This window comes from Canis lupus, chromosome 24, assembly GCF_011100685.1.
Source record: "Canis lupus familiaris isolate Mischka breed German Shepherd chromosome 24, alternate assembly UU_Cfam_GSD_1.0, whole genome shotgun sequence".
NCBI classification, from domain to species: Eukaryota; Metazoa; Chordata; class Mammalia; order Carnivora; family Canidae; genus Canis; species Canis lupus.
Genome location: NC_049245.1, coordinates 5730027 through 5752759, shown reverse-complemented (window position 1 = coordinate 5752759; position 22733 = coordinate 5730027). Strand labels below are relative to the sequence as shown.

Here is a 22733-nt window from a genome sequence, read left to right as displayed (position 1 = left end):
GGGGAACTAAGGTCAGAACAAGGCCCCTGAGCCAGGTGGCCTGGGCTCAATTTCCAGCTCAGCACCTGCCTACCTGGGCATCCTTGGCCTTGGTTTCCTCATCTATGAAATGGGGGTAATAATCAATTGTTCCTCTCTCACAGCTTCACTGGAAAGATGAAATCCCAACACGCCTGGAACAATGCCTGGCCCAAAAAGCACCGCAAAGTCAACCAACAGAGCCACCTTCAAGCCCCAGTCACAGGAGGGGCTCATGGGGGCTAAAGCGACTCTGCCCTTCCTCCCATTCCCACCAAAGGAACAGGGAAGTCACACAAAGGTGGTGCCCAGGAGCCAGCCCTGCAGATAGAGCAGCAGAGCCCACAGACACTGCCTTGCACCCTGGTCTGCACCGTCATGAGGCTGAAGGGGCAACATGTCTGTAAAGCAGGGACATACTGTGATGGGAGATGGCCCTCTGCTCCCAGGGCCCCCAGCCAAGGAGCATGCAGCACCGGATAATGTGCTTAATGCCTCATATTCCGAAACCAGGTGCCTTTCTGTGACCACGCTGGGAGGTCCAGTCACCTAAAATTAAACTCATCTTGCAAAAAGGCACTTAGGAATTCCTTTCTCACTGTCAACTTTGGAGTCCTCTGGGGAGAGTTTTCTCTTTGCCTAACTACCAGCACCCCCAGCAGCCAGGTCTCAGTGTTGGGACCCAGTGCTATGGGCAGCAGCCCCTCTGCTCTCCCCATTACTGGCACGCTCCCGCACAGCTCACATCTTGCCAACTTGACCAATAGGGTGGTGCCAACAGCTGCTCATCAATGGGAGGTGATTATGGCTTGGGCCCTGCAACAGCCCATCACAGGGATCCCGCTTAACGCCAGGAGCTGGTGCATGCAGGTGCCCGGTGGCCTGGCCCAGGGCAGGCAGGTCCCAACGGCCTCCATCTACAAAGTAGCTCACGCTGGGTACCTGGCAGTCAGTCCCTGGAAAGGTAAGTTGGAGGTGGAACTGCCAGCTAAGAGGCAGAGGAGACATGGGCTGCATGGCAACCATGCAGCAGATCCGTACAAAGGGAACCTGCGGAGGGCATGCTGCCAAGGAAGCAACCGTGGCAGCAGTGCCAAGAAAAGATTTCAAAGCAAGGGATGCTTCAGCCAGGCACTGCTGGGTGAGGAGAAAGCGAGGGTGGCGGGGAAAGGAGGGCAGCGAGGACAGGCAGTGAGGCTTGGAAGGGCCTCACTATTCCAAGCAGAGAGAAGCAAGACTAGAGTAAGTCCATGTCTTCACACGCCCCAGGGATCTGGATTCTATCTCACAGGCAAGGAGCAACGCCAGTAGGAGAAAGGTCTGCAACTGGAGAATGCTATTTCAGGACACCTGGGGACAAGACTGGAGACAGAGGCAGATGAGGGAAGAGCCCAGGGCCAAGCACCAGGCCTAAGGGCGCCAAGAAAGCTGAGCTGGGGGCAGAGGCCCGGGTGTCAATCCAGGGACTCTGGCAGTGGAGCTGCCACAGGCATGAGGTCTTGAGGGCTGGGGGAGAACTCCAATAGCAAAAGCACTTATTTGTTCAGGAAACATCCCAACCAGTTCTTCAAGCTTGTCTCAGACACACAGAGGCAGGCCCAAAGGCTGCTGCATCCTGACCCTGCATGAGTGCCATCCCAACAGTGGAGGCCAGGGGACCCTGTGTGGCTCCCACAAGAGGAAGCCAGACCCCAACCAGGGAGACTTCCAGGCCCTGACATCCTCAGTCACCTGAGCCAAACTTGGGTCGGAGGCCCCAGGGTCCAGGAAGGGCTCCCCTGTGCCTCCTTGAAGGCTACCACTGCACAAGCAATCATCTGATTTAGAGAGGAGCCCGACTCCTGCTGGCCCCAAGCCCAGAAGGCACCTCCACCACCGCCCCCCTTCTATGCCCCACCACAATCAGAGAAGCCAGCAGGCATATCTGTTTCTCGAGACATAGAACTAGCCAGTATCTCTGCCAGACTCCCCACTGGCTTCACACTGGGGGAAAGAGGCCACAGAGGGTCCTCCTGAGTTTGCGGGAAAGCAGCCTCCCATGGCCCTGGATGGATGATTCCCTGAATGCATCAGAGGTGGCAGCTGCAGCTCACAAGCAGCTCGCACACAGCCAACCTAAGCTCAGCTCAGGCTGCAAAGCCTGCCACTGCCCAGGGGCTGCTGTGCCCTTCCGATCCGATAAAAGCCCTGGAGGAGCAGCCACACGGGACCCCTGAGTGCCACAGACACGAACATCTGGTGTTTTAACTGCATGGAGCAAAGTACAAATAATATTAAGAGCAGCTCGATTTGGAGCCTTTGAATCAGGCCTTCTCCTTTGGAGAAAAAAGTAATCTGTCAGCAAATCGGGAGGTTGTGCATTTCATAACATTAGTCTCATGGAATTTAAAAATCCGTAATAGATTAAATGACTTTTTCTCATAACTTTTCCCCCAAAATTTCAACAAAATCAAGTTTATATCTAGAAAGAAAAAAAAAAAAGAAAAAAAGAAAAGCATCACAGTATTTCTTAAAGAAAGACAACCACTGTAGGACCTCCAGGCAAGATCCTTCTGTAGGCTTCCTCAGGCATGTAGCTGGTCCAAGGAGAACATGCCAATCAAGATTTTAGCTTGTGCCTGCAGAAAAGACAAGATCTGTGCACCTGTGGGTTTCCTGACCACTGCTGCCTGCGGCCAGCAACAGGAGGCCCAGTGCCACCATGTTTTTAAGATGACTGAATGGAGAGTTCTGGAAGAATGTCATCCAGCAGCTTCTCTAAGACATGGCAGTGCCATACTGATTTGGCTCCTTCCCTAGGGGATGCCTCTGTTCTTTCAAAAAAGAAAAGTTGAGTTTGAAGAACTTACACAGAAAGTGAATAAAGGCTCAAATGCCCTACAGAGATTTCAGAGCTTGAAACCTGGAAAAATGAAATTTGAAAGAAAAGAGCATCAAACCTAATCTCAATACACACCTGTGTGTTCCTCAGCTCTAAGCGGCTGAAGAGCAGCTGCTGAGGTGGGCTGGGCCTAGCCTGAGGGGGGCTGTGGGGGACCAAGGCTTGAGGTGCTGGTCCCTGACACTACCTGCTGTCCATGTGACTTCTGGGAAGTCTGTTTCAAAACAGAGCTGGGCTTTGGTTTCTGCTTTTGCAAAAGCAGGTAAACATACAAATCCAGGGATCCCTGGGTGGCGCAGCGGTTTAGCGCCTGCCTTTGGCCCAGGGCGCGATCCTGGAGATCCGGGATCGAATCCCACGTCGGGCTCCCGGTGCATGGGGCCTGCTTCTCCCTCTGCCTGTGTCTCTGCCTCTCTCTCTCTCTCACTGTGTGCCTATCATAAATAAATAAAAATTTAAAAAAACAAAAACAAAAAAAAAAACATACAAATCCACATTATAGACCTATGAGGGAATAAATGCATGGAAATGAGCTTCATAAACCACACGCCTAATAAAACGTCTGGTTGAGAATAGTGTCACATTCCTAGTAATGGCCCAGCAAGCATACAGTGCAAGAAGGTCAATGTGGGGCGATGGGGTGGTATGAAGGAAGGGGTGTCACTGTTGTCAAGTCACATGGTTTCAGATTAGGGCCCCTGCTAAACTACAGACCCCTTCAGCAAAGTTTCCCTAAGTCTGAAAATTCTTCCCTATCTTCCCTGACCTCTGGTGATCCCTGCTTCATTATTTTACAGAACACGATCCTGTTTGTGCATTTTCACCTGCTCTGGCAGAAGGAGTGGTGGTGCAGGGGGCCTTGCACCATATGAAGCTGAGTGGCCCCCCAGGATCCTGGCAGGTTCACAGATGTGGGAGCTACTAACTTTCCATCTCAGCTCACTGGGCAACCAAGGGCTGGGATGTGCCTGAGAAGAACTGGCCACTGTCCTTCTTGAGTCAGTCCCCCTAAAGGAGCAGACACTCCTTTCTGCTGCTCAGAGGAAGCTCAGGGGACCAATGGCCAGGGCTGCGCTGCCTCACAACGGATTCCACTTTGGTACAATGACTGCCTGTTTGACTCACAGACAAATAATGGAGTGTTTTTTTTTTTTTTTTTCACTTAAAAAATACATGTTACCAAAAAACTGGAAAATGCAGAAAGGCCAAGGAAAGACACAAAAATTTACCCATCATTCTGTCTCTCCAGAGGGCCTTTCTCCCACAGAGACTTGTGTGTATCAGTCATTGTTGGGTGTCTGGAAGCGTTTTCTACCTCCTGCAGGTTGGGTGGGATCCCCTGAGCCCTGACTCGATGGCCTTCCGACCATGGAGCAAACAGGCCACAGGCAATGATGGGGGTCTAGTGTGAGGCCAGTGCAAGGAAAAAGGGCCATGCTCGGTGGCAATGGTGCGTATGCCAAGCTTTAGCAGAAGCACAATGGTCTGGAGCATGTGCAAATGGGCCTCCCACATTTCCCAACTCTGTCCTTGGTTTATCTGGAGGCCAGGCCTGCACTGTGCTAATCTGGACTCACTTCCAGGTGCTGGGACAAAAGGGCTCTCCTACACGTGTAACCTCACACAACCGTTAACGCATGGGCAGCACAGGGCAGGTGGCTGACACAACTGCGCCAGCAAACACAGAGCCTGAGCACAAGAGATTTTCAAGAAACCACCACCGTGTACACAGCATGCTTCCTGTAAGAGGGATGAGGCTTATCCTAATGAACACCACGCACAGGAATGAGCAAGCATAGGCCTGCAGCCATGCCGCACATGCTCCGGAGCTTTAGTTCTGGGGACATTTCCACTTCTCTTCAGTTCCCTGAGTTCCCTTTTCTGCAAACAAGGAGATAAGAATCCGTGCCTTCTGTTTCATGAGCAAGTGTCTTCTTATTCCACACCTAGGATTATCATGCTCCCCTGAAGCGATCACCATTCACTCCTACAGCACCACGGGAGCAGTTAAGTCAGGTGCAAGGCTCTGGAAAACCCATGTGTGGGCCTCGCATCACCCTTCGAGAACAGGATATCGTGAAATGTCTTTGGGGAGCGATGCAGCACTGCCGTCCTAAACTAAAAATGTACCTGCCTTTCCACTTAGCAATGACATATCTATGGAGATGCTCACACTGTAATACACATTACAGTGTCAATTTTAGCAGCAAAAAAACTGCACACTATCAGGGTGCCTGGGTGGCTCAGTTTGTTAAGTGCCCGACTCTTGGCTTTGGCTTAGGTCAGGATCTCAGAGGTTGTGAGATCCAGCCCCGCATCTTGGGCTCCACACTCAGCGGGCAGTCTGCTGAAGATTCTCTCCCCCTGCCCCTCCCCCCACTCACTATCATTTTTTTAAAAAATTAATCTTTGGGGCACCTGGGTGGCTCAGTGGTTGAGCATCTGCCTTCAGCTCAGGTCAGGATCCCGGGATCCTGGGATCGAGTCCCACATTGGACTCTCCACAGGGAACCTGCTTCTCGCTCTGCCTGTGTCTCTGCCTCTGTGTCTCTCATGAATAAATACATCTTAAAAAAAAATAAATCTTAAAAAAAAACCTGCACACTATTTATTGTCGTTTAAATAAATAAATGAGACATTCACGCGCTGGAGTAGGATGTAGTTGGAAGCCACGTAGGTACAGTATGGAATGTCACCAATACTCTGGTCAGCAAAGCAAGCTCGAAAGCTGTGTGCACCACAAGTCCCATCTGTGTTTGCCAATGTGAAGAGTATATCTCCCAGGCTCCCCCAGGAATGGGTTGTAAAAGGCATGGAGTGGAAAGACCTGGTTTTTCACCCTCCGTGCTTCTATATCGTTAGTATTTGTTTGCTGGAAGGACATATTTATACAGTAATAGATTCTTAAGGCATGGATTAGGAAGGCAGGTGTTCACTGTCAAATCTGGCCATGGACAAGTGGTAAAAACCTGCCACATGGCCCTGATTTGTTCTTGTAGAAAAAACAGATCAGAAATTCTGGAAGAGTTCCAAGTTGGGCCTGCAGAAGCATGTCCCGAGCCCACCTCCACACCTGCCTGGTCTCTCTCTAGGGCGCTGGTCAGCGAGGGACCCTGCTGGACCCATGTGGTGACAAGTGAGGGCACAAGCCTGTCTGTGGTGTGCCTCAGCTCTGGGGCAGGTTTTGCTGTTGATCTGTCATGTGTCATGGGCCGGCCACAGCCTCCATGACCTCACTTGTCATGTCATACTAGGGTATGGAGGCCAATGAGGAGCTTACTCCCACTCCATCCAGGATGCAGGCAGAGAGAATAAAGCATGAGATGAGCCGCATGGTACCAACATAAAGCTGCAGAGACGTGCTCATTATCACAGGCTGCCCCCCCTCTTGGTGGCTCTGCTTTAGAACAGCACTGTCCAACAGCGCCTACTGTGCCAATGGAGATGTTCTTCACCACTCTGTCCAGGGTAGGCCCCAGGTGACTACTGAGCACTTACTGACGGGACAGAGTGTCACGTCAATGGCGGCAGGGGGGGATGAAACATTCTGATCTTGGGCAACATGTTCAAGATTTGGAAGAGTCTGCTTAAAGGGACCCCTTTAAAACTGTCAGGTCTGGATGAATTCAATTGAATTTAAAAAGAAAGCAAAACCTAGGAAATCTCAAACAACAGCCAAAATTAATATTGATTAGTCCGGGTGGCGAGACACCTTACCGGGTGGCGGGACACTTTACATCACTCCAATGTCACAATGAGAAAACTGCAAAGGCCAATATAGGGCACTGGCCATAAAAGCAGCCACATGGGATTGTCAGATCCAGAATGAAAACCCAGCCATGCCGGGTATCATGTGTAGCTGGGAGGATACCTGAGAGGTAAATTTCTCTATTCTTCAGGGGGTCTGAGGGTCTAGAGACATGGGGAAAAAAACGGTCTTGTACTTTATTTTCAATGTCCCTGAGTGTGCACGCTGTGGGGTCTCAGCCTTGTGTTCCTGTGGCTAGGGTATAAAGCCATCCTCGAGCCCCATCCCTGGGAGGATGCAGGTCACTCTTGGCACCAACAACATGAAGATCCTGAAATACTCTGTGCCCAGAAATAGTGGAAATTTCCCCCAGTGCAGTGCTTTTCCAACTCTACCATGCAGGTGAATCACCTGGGGAACTGGTAACAGAGAGTCTGACTCATTAGTTCTGGGTGGAGCCTGAGACTCGGCATTTCTAACCAGCTCCCAGGAGATGCCAATGCTGTTGGTTCCAGAACCATCCCCTGCAGGGGCGGGGGCTGGGGGGGTGGGGGGTGGGGATAGTAAGGGCCCCATATCACTGCCAGGGCGGCGTGTAGGGCAAGACGATGGGTATCCATAGCCTGGCTTCCAGGGGCTTTGCAGCTCTTGTCTGTAAAGTTCCGTAGGCTTGAGGGTGGAGTGAGTGAAGTGTCTACTTTCTTCCTCAGTTTGGCAGTTGGGGGTTCCCAAATACAGATATGCAATTCAGGGCTTGCTCTGAAGATGCACTCTGAGGTCAGAGGTCAGTAATGAGCCATCAAGGCCTTCTCTATTCGGGGAGCCTTCAGTCCTTAGCAGTGATATTCCCACCTTTCCAGCAAACCCAATTTCTTCTATGTTTGCAATTAGCCAGAAGCTGTGGAGATTGAGGGTCTAAGGAACAAGTCCATGCACTGCATGGATTTTCCCAGTGGCTTGTGGAATAGGGCTCACCCTTCTATTGAGATGACATCTCATCCATGCAGTTTCATGTTCCAGAATTAATCCGAAACATATTTAGCATCCATGGCTCTGATCTTGTGGCCATGAACGTGTTGCTGAATGGGAAGCAGGCCACATTCTTTTCATGCAGTTATACTCCCTTTGCTCAAGAGGCTGCAGTCAACTCTGGCTGTCTGGCTTTTACCTCCTTGCTTGCTAGCGGTTGAGCTTCTGTGTGTCTGTCCAGGGTCCTATGCCTGTTCACCCTCAGTTTCTCCAGGGTCCTGTGCACTCAACTTGAGGGTAAAACTCAGGCTGCGCTGGCTGACCCTGAGCATCCAGGAACTCGGGGTCTGGAGATGTGAGTAGCCTTGGCAGGAGTGGGGGGAGATCCTGCCTGATGACTAGGGGGAGATGCTTGGGAGCAGGTTGCAGATCACTGGTGTGGAGAAGGAGTTCCTTCTTCAAATAAAGAAGACCTTGACTTGGGTCAAGGAGGGCTCCAGGGCCATGAAGTTTGAACTGTGGGTACCAGAGAGCTAATATAGGGCTGGTCAATGGGGCTACCTAAGGTAGTACTCAAGTCAATCAAGTCAGTCAAATACCAGGTGCACTTGCACTAGCCACATCCCATAATATTTAATCTTTCTTATCCTGGCCTATGGTATTTCTTTTCTCTGTTCAAATTCTCTTATGCCACAAGCTGCCGTGTAGGTTCACACAGGTGAGAAAGTTAAGTCTTCCTCTGAACAAGGTTCTCTATCACCTGGAAATCAGTACCACTTGCCTCCCTTCCTAAAGCATCATCACATTTCTGGCTACAGGACGAAGGCTATAGGACACAGGCAGGTCTATTCTAAACACACTTGATGCTTTACAGAAAACAGGCTGGTTCTCAGTTCCATTCCTGTCTGCTGTCTCAAATACTCCGTCCCCAGGTCAAGTGGAATATCACCTTGAAGACAAGGCTGTGTGCCCTCCCCCCAGCCTTGGAGGTAGACGGAAGCTCAACATTTCAGAGAGCTCTGAGAGGCTGAACTGCCCCGTGCGGCTGATCCTTGACCCTCAGCAGGAGCCTGAAGCTGCTCACATAGCACAGGGTCCCCTCACAAGGAGCAGGGTGCTGCCTGGGCAAATGCCACGGCCCCCAAAAGTTGGGAGAGGAGGAAACTCAAAAAAAGTTCATGTACTTGCACAAAGGTGGTAAGAAAAAGAAAACCCAGCTAAAAACACAGAGCCTTATGCTACCCTGCACAGATCTACACATTTCAGACCCCTCAAGAGACCTCATTAAGACAAGTGCAATTAATTTTCCAAATCAACTAATGACTAAAGATGTTTTTTTTTTTCTTTTAAAGTAAGTCCCATGCCCAACATGGGGCTTGAACTCATGACACTGAGATCAAGAGTCACATGTTCTACCGACTGAGACAGCCAGGTGCCCCGAGAGAGAGAGAGAGAGAGAGAGAGAGAGAGAGAAAGGAAGGAAACAAAATGTAAGACTACCGTATCAAATGAGTGATGAACATGAAACAGGAACTCACTGGCTCGCAGCTATTAAGGGTTCATTTGTTCAACGATTAAAGTCCTATGTGATCTGAGTTCAGACTGGAGTAATTTCTATAGTAATATGCACTAAAACGATAACAAAAAATTAATGTTCTGTAGTATCTTACATGTATATAAAATGGTCCATTAAATAACTGGGGTAGGGAAGAGGAAACACTGGGGTTGGGGTGGGGGTGGATGCCACTGCTCCTTAAAAATACCCTACGATTATTCATTTAACAAACATACAGAAATGATTACCAGGTGAGCTAAGCAACAGAACAGGTTGGAAGAATGCACCAGGCATCTAAGACAGATCTGCCAAGACACAGAAGTGTTCCAGACTGAGTGGTGGATGGAATTACTATTCCTAATTTTCCACCTCTCCTCACCCCTCCTCACACCTTTCCCAACGACTCTTGGCAGTCCCTCGCACTGGAGACAGTGGGCTTCCTGCCCCTTGACTTTGGCTCGGTCACATGACTTGCTCTGGCCAACAGGATGCCGGTTTGAAATGTGTCCTTTTAGAGCTCTGCCATCACCAAAAAGAGGGCCTCTGGGGCCCACTAGAATCTCTAAAGCCTCAGCCTGGGCCCCAGAATCAACACATGTGCAGCAGACCTAGGCTTGACCTGCGGCAAGGAGCCAAACCCAGTTCAACGGCAGCATGAAGCAGAGCCACTCACCTAAGACAACCCAAATCAGTCAACCTTCAGCCAATTCAACAAAAGCATGACCAAGAGTAAATGACTGCCAGTGTAAGCCACTGAATTCTGATACGTTTGTTACACAGTTGTTGTGGCAACAGCTAACTGATACATAGGGCTCCTCATAAGCCACTGAAAGATAGCTCTTCCCTCCAAGTTCACAGAGAAATCACAACTACTTACCAGGCTCACCTTTCTTCTTTGAACCAGATTTCTTCTTTGCAGGAGCCTCTTGCTTTGGTGCCTCTTGGCTCTGGACCATATCTGCATTTTTGCCTTGGATAGGAGCTGACTCTGCCCTTTTACTCTGATTGGCAGACGCATCCACCTTTTTGCCCTGGTTGGGAGATCCTTCTGACTTTTTGCCCTGGTTTGGGGTTCCTTCTCCCTTTTTGCCTTGATTGGGGGCCCCCTCTGCTTTTTTCCCCTGGCCTGCAACACCCTCTGCCTTTGTGCCTTGATTAGCAACCAAATCTGCCTTTTTACCCTGGTTGGGAGCCCCCTCTGCCTTTTTGCCCTGATTCTGGGCCCCCTCTGCCTTTTTGCCCTGGTTGGGAGCCCCCTCTGCCTTTTTGCCCTGGTTGGGAGCCCCCTCTGCCTTTTTGCCCTGGTTGGGAGCCCCCTCTGCCTTTTTGCCCTGGTTGGGAGCCGCCTCTGCCTTTTTGCCCTGGTTGGGAGCCCCCTCTGCCTTTTTGCCCTGGTTGGGAGCCCCCTCTGCCTTTTTGCCCTGGTTGGGAGCCCCCTCTGCCTTTTTGCCCTGGTTGGGAGCCCCCTCTGCCTTTTTGCCCTGGTTCTGAGCCCCCTCTGCCTTTTTACCCTGGTTGGGGGTCCCCTCTGCCTTTTTGCCCTGGTTCTGAGCCCCCTCTACCTTTTTACCCTGGTTGGGGGCTCCCTCTGCCTTTTTGCCCTGGTTCTGAGCCCCATCCACCTTTTTGCCTTGGTTGGAGGCCCCTTCTGTCTTTTTGCCCTGGTTCTGAGACCCCTCTGCTTTTTTGCCCTGGTTGGGGGCTCCCTCTACCTTTTTGCTCTGGTTCTGAACCACTTCCACCTTTTTGCCCTGATTGGGGCTCCCCTCTGCCTTTTTGCCCAGGTTTGGGGTCCCCTCCTCTTTTCTACCCTGGCTGGAGGTCCCTTCTGCCTTTTTGCCCTGATTCTGTGCTCCTTCGGCTTTTTTGCCCTGATTCTGCACCCCCTCTACCTTTTTGCCTTGATTCTGGGCCCCCTCTACTTTTTTGCCCTGGTTTGGAGCTCCTTCTGACTTTTTGCCCTGGTTGGGAGCCCCATCTGTCTTTTTGCCTTGGTTGGGGGCCCCTTCTGCCTTTTTGCCCTGGTTTGGGGTTCCTTCTGCCTTTTTGCCCTGATTCTGGGCCCCTTCTACCTTTTTGCCCTGATTCTGGCCCCCCTCTGCCTTTTTGCCTTGGTTTGGGGCCACTTCTACCTTTTTGCCCTGATTCTGGGCCCCCTCTGCCTTTTTGCCTTGGTTGAGGGCCCCCTCTGCCTTTTTGCCCTGGTTGGGGGCTCCCTCTGCCTTTCTGCTCTGGTTCTGGGCTCCCTCTGCCTTTTTGCCCTGTGCAGTGCTGGTGGCTGGGGTACCGGCCTTGGCACCCACTGGGGGCACAACCACCATAGGCACCTCCTTGGGAGCAGTTTCTAAGATGGCAGCCTTGGAGGCAAGAACTTGGACGGAATTCACTACAGAACTGACTGCTGGTTCCACCTTTGCCACTTTTTTCTCCTTTTTCTTTTTGTCCTTAGGAGAAGGGGCCAACTTCTCTTGGGGCATGGCTGGTACTGTGGCTACAGGGGCAATGACCACAGGAGGCTGGACCGGAGTTGGAGCCACGGGCACTGCGGGTGCCCTCACTGGGTCTTTGAGAAGGATGGTCACATTGGGGGCTGGCTCATGGTCAGGTATCTTCCCGTTAGGTTTCTCTTCCTTTTTCTTGGTTTTTCCTTTCTTCTCCACTGTTTTCTCCTTCTTTTTCTTCTCTACTTTCTGGTGGTGAGTTTTTGCCATCTCCTTGCGCTGGTTGGCTAGGGCTTCTTCATATGACGTCTCCTTCATGGAAAAGGTTGACACCAGGAAGATGCCGATGGCAGAAACGACCATGAATCCACCGAATACCATAACCCCCAAGGTCTGAGTGTCGTAAATATCCATCCTGGCTTGCTTTCCCTTTACCTGCCAAATACATACACGTAGGTTACTTTTTGCAGAAAGTGGCATTTGACAGTTTCCATCCTCAACCCTACCCCCAAACTTAAGCTTTCACTAGTTCTTCAGACTGATAGTTTCAAAGAAGAAACAAATTCCGGCAATCTCTGACGTCATACATTCCTTCCTGTCCCTCTTTGGAAGTGAGGTTTTTTTCTTTTAAGATTTACTTATTTGAGAGAGAGAGAGAGAGAGAGAGAGAGAGAGAGAGAGAACATTCATGCTCACGGGGGAAGGAGCAAAGAGAACTTAAGTAGACTCCACACAGAATGTAGAGCCCAACACGGGGCTCAAGCTCAAGACCCTGAAGCCTAATCCGGGGCTTGATCTCAAGACTCTGAGATCACGACCAGAGTCGAAACCAAGAGTCAAACACTTAGGCAACTGCACCACCCAGGTGCCCCAGAAGTGAGTTTTTATGTAAGCTATGAGCAGCCCCTATTCTAAGGTAGGAAGCAACAGAGGAATGTAGAGTACAGTTCTGGATACATAATACCCTGGAGACTCAGAAGCCACAATCACAATCCAAGAGATTCTCTGCTTCAGGGGTCAAAGATACACATAAGCGAAAGTACAGGCCAGGGGTGAGACAACAGGGAGTGGTGAGGACTGTGACAAGAATGCTCCAGTAAATTAGGGGGGGAATGTGTCACCCAGCCATAGCCGATTGTTGTAGAAATGTGAGTGCCATATTGAGAGATCTTTTGCTTTTTCGCATTAGGCTAGAAATCTTTTTTTCTAAAGTGAAATCAACTGATTAAAAAAAAAAAAAAAACCATGTAAACCAAACCAAGTTATTTCTGCAGGCTTTCAGCTGCATGCATTCTGGCCAGCAGACCTCTGGCATGCCATCTCTACTCTGTTGTCTCTCTTCCCCAGTGCTGATAAACATGACAACACAGGGTCAGAGATAAGCCTTCAGAATCCTGTGAAATGATAACACTTGTTGAGAAAAAAACTGGCCTTCAAGACAGCTCCTAAAAAGCTGAAGAACTTGTGAGGAGCCTGGGGGCTCAGTCAATTGAGCACAGGACTCTTGATTTATGCTCAGGTCATGATCTCAGGGTTGCGAGACTGAGCCCTGTGTCCAGCTCAGTGCTGGGCATGGAGCCTGCTTATGATTTTCTCTTCCTCTCCTTCTCCCTCTCGAGCCCCTTCAAAAAGAAAAGAAAAAAAAAAAAGTTGCAGAACTTGCAACTTGCATGTGAGGAAACAGGAAGTCTTACAAAGTACACCAAATAAAAGACCCCAAGTTTGGAATTTCATGTCTGCAGGTTGCAAAGGAGGAGAGAAAACCGTGTCACCAGACCCAATCCTCAACCCAGGGAAGGAGCCCTTTGCCTGCTGACACTCTCCAAACCAAGATGATGAGCCAACTCTTCTCACTGCCCTTGTTCCAGAGTCCATGCCTTCCTGGCTGCCAGCCCAGGCTGGGTCTGACTTTGGTGAGGAACCCCAGGAGGCTTACCGATTCGGATGCATTCATCTAGTATCAACGAATTTTGATGCTACTATTACATTCCCAGTCCCCTGAACAGATCCTAGGCCCCCTAAAGGGAGGCAGCAATGGAATTAGTAAATAGAATGCAAATCTAAGTAGGCGGGTAAGGGAAGGTAGAAAGAGGGAGGAGGGAGCAGAAGGAGAGAGGTCAACAGGCCCCATCACCTGGCATGACCTCCACACCCCAATCTCTAGACCTTGGAGTAGGCCGGGTCCAGCCTTGTCAGTTGATATTCCTACCCTGGAGGGCAAGAGGGTAGGAATTTCTCAAAAATCACAAAATCAAAAAAAAAGAAAAAAAAAATCACAAAATCCAAATGGTGATACTAGGGCATTTTAAAGAAGGGACTGAGAAGAGATGGTGTTAAATGTCTCAGCATTAGTTCAAAGAAGCAGCATTTCCATCACATAACACACATACACACATACACACACACAAAATTTCACTGTGGCTTTCTAAACAAGCCCCTTGCAGGAACAGGGTTTAAGGGACTCATGATAAAAATGCCACAGCATGTGCTCCCCCAGCGGTAACCCCACCAGCTGTGGCTGGGACATTTACTTCTCCCGGACTATCACCCTGGGTCTCAAATACCAGGGGAACCTCTTTATCACAGCCACAATCTCCATGGGTGATGTGTGAGGTGGGCTCATGGAGCCTTCAAATCCTGGGCAAGTGGATTCTGATCTCTGGGCATGGGTTGTGGCAGTGTGAGCCACAGCCAGGCACCCCCAAGAGAGGCTGTCCCAAATTAGCCTTTCCAGGGACACACTCACAAACGAGGTACCAGAAAGGCAACTGCACCCTGCTTACCCCTGGAGGGAATCCAGTGGACAGGAGGGAAGGGACAAGAAGGCCTGGAATGTACTACAGTCAACTTCCATTTCTTGGTGGGCCATCCACCAGCTAAAACTCTGAGTGCTCACAAGAACCTCTCAAAACTTGGCCAACAGGAATACATCCCATTACAAAAACTACACTATAATCACTGTATTAACCTATTCAGATGACAAAAATCCTCTGACACATTCCCCTTCTCCAGTGCGATGCCTGGGTCACTCCAGAAGCCCCAAGTGGCTTGTCAGCAACTGTACATTGCAAGGGCCGTCTCCCATGGAGCTGCAGCAGGGTCACCATGCCAACACAGTCACCAGGCTCCCACAAAGCAGGGTCTGGTTCCCGTGGAGCACTGTGGGATCAGTGAGGCCTTGTGGTGGAAGCAGAAAAGCCACACCTGAAAAAGCTGCCTTGAATCGTACTCAAGTTAGGCAAATATGGGATACAAAAATATATCCTCTGTTGGGAGCACAGACATGAGAAAAGCTAGCTTGGGAGAATATTTTTCTTCTGCCGCACACACAAATGTATGTTTGGTGGCAGCACAAAATGTGTCTTCCAAGTTTTGCAGAACGGGCTGCTCTAAAAAGAAATTATATCCCTGCCACTAATTCCTGAGTTAGAATTTCTCTAAAAGAAATCGTTCACAGGAAAATGAAAAGCCCTAGTCTTCAGAAATAATACACTGGAACATTTACGGCTAAGGCCGTATCGCCACAAACAGCAAAGAAATCGAAGTGAAAGCCGGCTATCCTGCCTCTGCAGTTGGCGTGGGTGCGGCAGAAACATCATTGAGATCCCAGACTCACAGGGGTGGGAAAGCCAGTGAGGCCTCCAAGTGTGCTCTCAAGACCAGCATTTTTTTTTTTTTTAAGATTACTTATTTATTCATGAGAGACACAGAGACTGAGGCAGAGACACAGGCAGAGGAAGCACAGGATTCCTGCGTGAAGCTCGATGCAAGATTCAATCCCAGGACCCCGGGAACACACCATGAGCTGAAGGCAGACGCTCAACCACTGAGCCACCCAGGCGTCCCCCAAAAAGCTACGTTCTCTCACTTCGGGAAACATTTATGAAATATGTGCTTTTACTTATTATCACTAGCACACTTAAGAGTGTGGAGCAGAAAGGCAGAGGCTCTGGGAGGAAAGGAAGCAGGAGGCCACCCAGAGGCTCGGGGACCACTCCCAGGCTTGGCAGGCTCAAACTCAACGAGCCACCCTGAGGGTGGTAGAGAATGGCCTCTCTTCTGTTCCTGGGCGGTAAGGATTCAAGGAGCAAAAGTGAGTGGAAGCCCTCAGTTCTTTAGGCATGGAAAACATCTGCTAACTCGTGTGGTCCGATCTACCCAGTCCAAATTGGCCGGTTCAGGCCAACAAGCGATCAGGATTTGGTGAAGTTCTGTGAAGAGACCTCAACAGCCGGGTCTCATCACATGCCATGGAGAAGTGTGGGGCGTGGGGTATGCTGGGTGGGTACCCGAGAGGGCAAGTGTCTGGATGTACTCTCTGGACACCAGGTGACCAGCCAGGAAGGCACAGAACTAAAACAGAATGACCATAAATCAGAGACCCTGGCAGATACAACCACATCAGGACTAGCATCTTCTAAGGTTGTGTTTTGTTTTGTTTTTAAGTGACTAGAGGGCGGGGGGAGAGGGGGGCAAAGGGAGGGGGAGGGAGAATCTTAAACAGGGTCCATGCCCACGGTGAAGTCGGATACAGGGCTCCATCTCACAACCCTGAGATTGTGACCTGAGACTAAGTCAAGAGTTGGATGCTTAACTGACTGAGCCCCCAGGCACCCCCATCTCCTAAGGTTTTTAAATATTGTGAAAAATATTGTGACCATCCATTTCCTATCACCTCAGCTCGTTTCACAGGACTCTGAAGCTGCATTGATCAGGGTCGGAACGGAGCTTACTGGACGACTCATCTCTAAGTTTCCACCTCTATCAGATGCCATGTTGACCACAGGTTTTTTGGGAGAAACATTTTATCAGGTTCAGCTATCTTATATTCCTACTTACCTTTCTTTTCTTCTTTTTAAGCAATTGGGTACTGAACGTTAGCAAATGCTTTTTATTACTTGACATTTTCTCTAATCTGAAATGGGTTGAATCACAATAATATATATTCTAATGTTAACTCACAGATGGTTCGTATGGTATAAACACTTCTTGACGTTGGGCCTTTTCTTTTTTAATGTATCACTAGATTTGGTCTGTTCACTTTTTTTTTTTTTAATGTGAGATTTGCATGTATGCTTGTGAGAAAAATCAGGGGTCATTCTCATGACCCCGTTCCTTTGGAATCTCAGTAGCAAGGTCACTTGCAGCTCATAAAACTAAGGATGGTCACTTTCCCCTTGTTCTTTGTAGGTTTGGTAGAACCTGCCTATAAAACTCTCAAGATCTGGTGTTTCCAGATCTGTTCTTGGCAGTGGAAGGAGGGGTTAGAAGCTGATTTTTAAGTGCTAATTTCATTTTCCCACTCAGTTTTATTGAACTAGAACGGACATATACAGAACTGTGTAAGCTTAAGGAGTAGAGCACAATGCCATGACTTTTGCACACACACAGAGTGAGATGATTACTACGCTAACTTCGGTTAACATCCATCATCTCATAGAGACAACAATAAGAGAAAAAAAAAAAAGGAAAACAAATTTTTTCCTTGTGAGGAGAACTCTCACTCTCTTAACTTTCAGACATAAGCATACAGCAATGTTAGCTTAGTCATCAAACTGTCTGGTATGTCCCTAGCACACACTTATGTTGTAACTGGGAATCTGTGCCTTCTGACCCCTTGCTGCAATTCCCTCTCCCCTTGCCCATGGTAACCACACATCATCTCTCTTTCTAGGAGACTGGTTTTGTTTTGTTTTGTTTTTTTAGATTTCACATACACGTGAGATCATATGAACTCATCTTCCTCTGATTTGTTTCACTTGGCATAACGCCCTCAAGATCCATCTATGTTGTCGCAAATGGTAAGGTTTCCTTTATGGCTGAGAAATATTCCATCATGTGTGTACATGTATGTGCTTGTGCATGGGGGGTGGGGCACAACTTCTTTACCGACTCATCTGTCAATGGACAGTTAGGTTGGTTCCATGTCTTGGCTGTTACACATCGTTGATTCAATTTCAATGATGATTCCAGAATCAGCTTTTGGGTCTGTGATCCAGTATACGTAATTAATTTTCATTACTCCTTCTTCTAATTTCCATTGGTTTATTCTGTTCTTTTTAACTTCCTGACATGGACATTTACTATTTTCAGGCCTTTTTTTTTTTTCTTGTAGCCAAGTATTTAAGGCAATAAATTTCCCTCTAATTACTGTTCTAGCTTCATCCTACAAGCTGCAGCACACACAATTTTCACGATTGTTCAGTTTTATCTTCTAATTCCCATATGATCTCTTAGACTCGTGAGGTGGCAGTGTCCTTAACTTCCCTAACACATGGGGGCTTTGAATTATTATTGATAATTGCTCATTTAACTCTGCTGTCATTAGAAAATCTGTTCTGTGTGATATAGATTTTTAACCAGGATCTAGACATATTAAGAATTTTTTACATGACCCAGGACACTGAAGCATACACACTAGCCAATGTACATATATACAATGCATAAATAACAGAACTTTCATGAAATAACTCAATACTAGTACATGTGATGCACCAGGATTTCCTACACCATTAAAACATTTGGAAAGGCTTTTTGTAATCAATTAAATTGATTTTGAAGCTCAACATACTGATTTAGATTATGGTATTTGGTAAATTTTGTTAGATTGTGGTCAATTTTTATAAATACATGTGTACTCTATGGAGTGAAAGATTCTATGTGTATCCTTAGTTTGAGCTTAATAACCTTCTATAGAATCAGGTTTTTCCAGCTCAATCTATAGCTATTGAGAGCTTTTAACGTTTCCCACCATGATCATGGACTTACCAGTTTCTGCTGGGAAGCTGTCAATTTGGGCTTTATTTGAAGGCCATCTCATTAGGTGAACATCAGATTAGCATTGTTACATCTTCCTGATAGAGCGTCTGCTATTTCCCCATTATATAGTGACCTTCTTTATCCCTAATAATAAACTTTTTTCCCCCATGAAAGTCTAGTTTGTCTGACTATTTAAAAAGTTATACTCAACTTTTGAGAGGTTAATATTGGCCTAGAATCCTGGTCTATTCTTTACTTTCAACCTATCTGTGTTCGTATATTTTACGTAGAACTCTTAAAAATAGCATAAAGCTGGATTTTATTTTAAGACTAGTGTAGTAATTTGTCTTTTTAACTGGTAGGTTTAATTCATCAACGCCTATTGTGATTTCCTACATAATTGGACTCATTTAAACCTTTATTTTGTCATTCCTATTTATAATCCTCCTTCTTTGCTTATTTTCTCCCACCCCCTTTATTTCGGCACCCTATTGGACTATTTAGGTTTTATCTCCTTTTTCTCTGTGGTGTTTGAAGTTATACAGTTTTGTTTTTTTTGTTTTGTTTTGTTTTGTTTTTTTTAGTGAGTACTGAACTTAAAATTTTTAAAAATATTTATTTGAGGAAGAGAGAAAGTGAGAGAGAGCATGTGCATGAGTAAGGGAAAGGAGCAGAAGAAATGCAGACTTCCCGCTGAGCAGGGAGCTCAATGCACGACTTGATCCCAGGACCCTGGGATGGCGACCTGAGCTGAAGGCAGATGTTTAACCGACCGAGCCACCCAGGCATCCCTAATAAAAATGTTTTTGATCCTTCCATTTCCCTAACATACATACTTCACCTGATTTCACCAATGCCTCCAGCCGCTTCGCCAACAGTGGCAGAACTGTAAAATGCCTGAAGTCTGGTGCCCCTTCCAATTCACATAAGCCCCTCTTCCAACTTGGTGCACCCCCTTCTCCATCACACACCCCAGAACAACTCCTGGTCTCAGACAACTCACATTTGCATTCCCTAAATGTTTATCATTTTATTTGCTTGCCACTGCTTTTTGAATCTCACTCCCTTCTTTCTGGGTCTTTCCATAGTATATCCTTGACCAGCTCTTTCAGCAAGGATCAATTCTGGATCAACTTTCTCAAGTCCTCACAGACCTGCAATAATGTCTTTATTCCACCCGCACTCTTCATGAATGGATTAACTGAGTACACAAAATTCCATGCTGGCAGTTCTTTTCTCTCACCACTTTGAAGACATTATTTTATCTGTCTTCCTGTCTTCTGGCTTTTTTTGGTGGGGGAGGAAGAGTTATTATTGAGAAACATGCTACTGCTTTGTTGTTTCTTTATAACACCTTCAAAAAAATCTCTCTTGACTTTTTTTTTTTTTTTAAAGATTATGTTAGAGAGAAAGAACGAGCAGTAGGGAGGAACAGTGGGAGAGGGAGAAGTAGAGTCCCTGCTTGAGCAGGGAGCCAACCTGGGACCGATCCCAGGACCCTGGGATCACGAACTGAGCTGAAGGCAGACACTTAACCTACCAAGCCACCCAGGCAACCTTCTCATAACTTTCAAGATTCGTCTTAAACAAAATGTTTTAGGTGTGTATCCTGACCTCGCTCAGGCTCATGGCACGTTCTAAGCTTGAGGGCTCACGTTTTTCATAAATTCTGGCAGAATTCCTAATTAGACCTCTGTGCCGCCGGTCAGCAAAACTCCAGACGTGTTCCAGGTCACCAAGAGTGTCTTCAGCTGAATCTAACCAGCTCTATGATTACTCCTTTGAGTTAATCTATTTGTTTTCAAGCTGGCCTGTTTTTTTCCCTGTATTATTTTTTCCATTAATGTTTTTCATTGTCTACTTTTATATACCTTTAATAGTGAGTTGGTGTCACACCTTTGGTGGCACTTGATGAGAGGCAAAGGGGTCTTGGCTGAGTTGTGGGCTCGTCTCAGAGCAGTTTAATCTTTGCTTCAATCAGGCCCTCAGAAAGCAGCACCCACAGACTGAATTTTACACAAGGCATGGGCTTCCTGTAACAGATTCTCTGGGAGCCTGCGGCCTTCTCTTCCCTGGGACGAAACAGATAAGCCCCTGGTCACCTCCCCTGGCCACTAGTCTGCCCTTCCATTGAGGGTGTGGCCCTTCAAGGGCACAGGCTTCACATGAGGGGTGAGGGGGGCGGGCTCAGGCCCCATTCCCCACCTCAATGAACCCCTCTTCCCACAAGGACGTGACAGCCAGAGACCCAGGTGACTCTGGAGACAAGACCTCACCCACACCCAGGGTCAGCTTACTTCCAGGCCCTAGTCATTCCCTTCACCCTCAGTTTACAGCCTCTGGCGATCTCTCTTACTACTACTTTATAAGCTCAGCTATGCTTTTTAGAGAATGTTCACTGACTTTAACATTTCTAAATGTCTGGAGAAGAGGGTTTTCAGACACCTCATCTAAATAATAAGTGTAATCTCTGATTTTTTTTTTTTAACCCAGAGAAACGAAGAGAAAATTCAGTTGCTAAACAATATATTCTGAAATTATTTATTTCATGTTTTAAGAGAATGGAAACAACTGACTTCCCACTTTAAAAATAAAAACAATGCTACTCATTTTAAAGAAAGATGAAACACTAAAAATAGAAATGTATTCTATTATAAGCCTTTGCTTACTCATCGGCTATTTCAGATTCAATTTCTATGCCTAAGGAAAAAAATAAAGATTTGACATGTTTTTGTGTTTCTCCAAAATAATAGTCTTTGGAAAAGTAGGCATTTCAAAAGGCCTAAATCTTTCTAGAGCTTACAGGAAGCCTAGAGGCTTCACCCCATCAATGAAGACAACATGCCTCCGAGGTAGGAATCCAGAATCCTGACTTCTCTGGACACCTGGGTGGCTCAGTGGTTGAGCATCTGCCTTCGGCTTAGATCGTGATCTCCAGTCCCACATGGGGCTCCCTGCAGGGAACCTGCTTCTCCTTCTCCCTATGTCTCTGCCCCTCTCTCTGTCTCTCATGAATAAATAAATAAAATCTTAACAACAACAAAAACCGGAATCCTGACTTCTCAAAATGACGACAGTTAAGATGTGCTAGCTGGCCCACGACAGAATTCCTAGTGGGGCAGACATGAAGCTCCCAGAACCCAGGGAGCAGACTCTCCTGCACTGCATCCAAGCAAACCCTAGCACATCCACACTCCCAAATGCTTGTTGAATGAAGGCTCTACTAAATAGCTCATTGAGATAGGAGTCGAGCATTTGTAAGGCTGTAAGGACCACATACAAACACAAGAACACAGGGATCCTGGTAGAGGAAAATAATGCACACTGTGGGGACTTACAAGCTTTTGGAGTTCTCTCTTGGTTCTTCAGACTTTCCCACTATTGCATATGTGGTCTGTTTCATTTTGTTTGTTGCCGATATCCAGAAATATAATAGATTTCTGTAGGGTGACTCCCCCCTCACCTCCCCCCCCCCCCCCGCCCCAGCAACCCTGCCTAATTCTAGGGACACATCCTTAGATTTTTAAAAATATTTTCTATGTAAATAAGCATCCTGCCTCCGGATTCCGGTTTTGTTCCTTTCTCCTCAATCTTCCTATCTCTGGCTTCACTTTTCCTTGAATTTTTCCTCCAACACAGTGTTCAACAAAGACAGCAGCCATCCTGTTTTCCCTTATCTCAAAGGAAAAGACTGAAGTGTCCCGCTGGTTAGTGTGATGTTTGCTTTGGGTAGATATCTTTTTTCCCCCAGGGGTTCTTGGTTCTCTTATTGGCTTAATGTGGATAAGTTATATTTCCTAGAAATTCATTTATATGGTCAGAACTTTGTGAAACTCTTCCCATGTAGAGATGTAAAAAGAAGGGGTCTTATGTGTATGATGTGTGGTAGAGCCCCCTTCTCGGATCCTTCAGATACTTTTAATAAACATCTATGACATCTACACAATTTATTTTTATTTAGCACAAGTCATTGGTCTAACCACTTACCTTTTTGATGTCTACATCTGTAGTAAAGTCCCATTTTACATTCTTGAGAGGATCTGTGCCTTTTTCTTCATAAATTTTGCTTGATATTGGTCAACATTACTCATCTTTTCTGAGACTGAAATCTTGGCTTTGTTGGATTCACCTATGTACACTGGTTTCAGTCTCATTCATTCCTTCTCATCCATACTTTCTTCTGACTCGTTTCAGTTTATTTTGTCCTTCATAACTTCTGAAAAAAGATGCTTACTCAACAGCTCACTAATGTTCTTTTCTTTTATGATGTGTGTATTTAAGGGTACACATTTCCCTGTAAATAATACTTTAGCTACATCCTACAAGGTTTGACATGTAGTATTTTCATTACTACTCTATTTC

The 22733-nt window shown here is 47.2% G+C and overlaps 1 protein-coding gene across 5 annotated transcripts in view; it reads right to left on the bottom strand.

Moving 5' to 3' along the window:
- The window catches only part of RRBP1 (ribosome binding protein 1), a 65318-nt gene that overhangs the window by 29124 nt on the left and 13461 nt on the right, over positions 1-22733 (bottom strand). For 3 of the 5 annotated variants that reach the window (XM_038571535.1, XM_038571537.1, XM_038571539.1), the window contains exon 2: positions 10049-12047. In XM_038571535.1, the coding sequence (XP_038427463.1) occupies positions 10049-12026 (1978 nt within the window). In that variant the 5' untranslated portion in view covers positions 12027-12047. The remainder of the gene's footprint in view (positions 1-10048; positions 12048-22733) is intronic. The other 2 variants (XM_038571536.1, XM_038571538.1) reach the window with 1 other exon arrangement.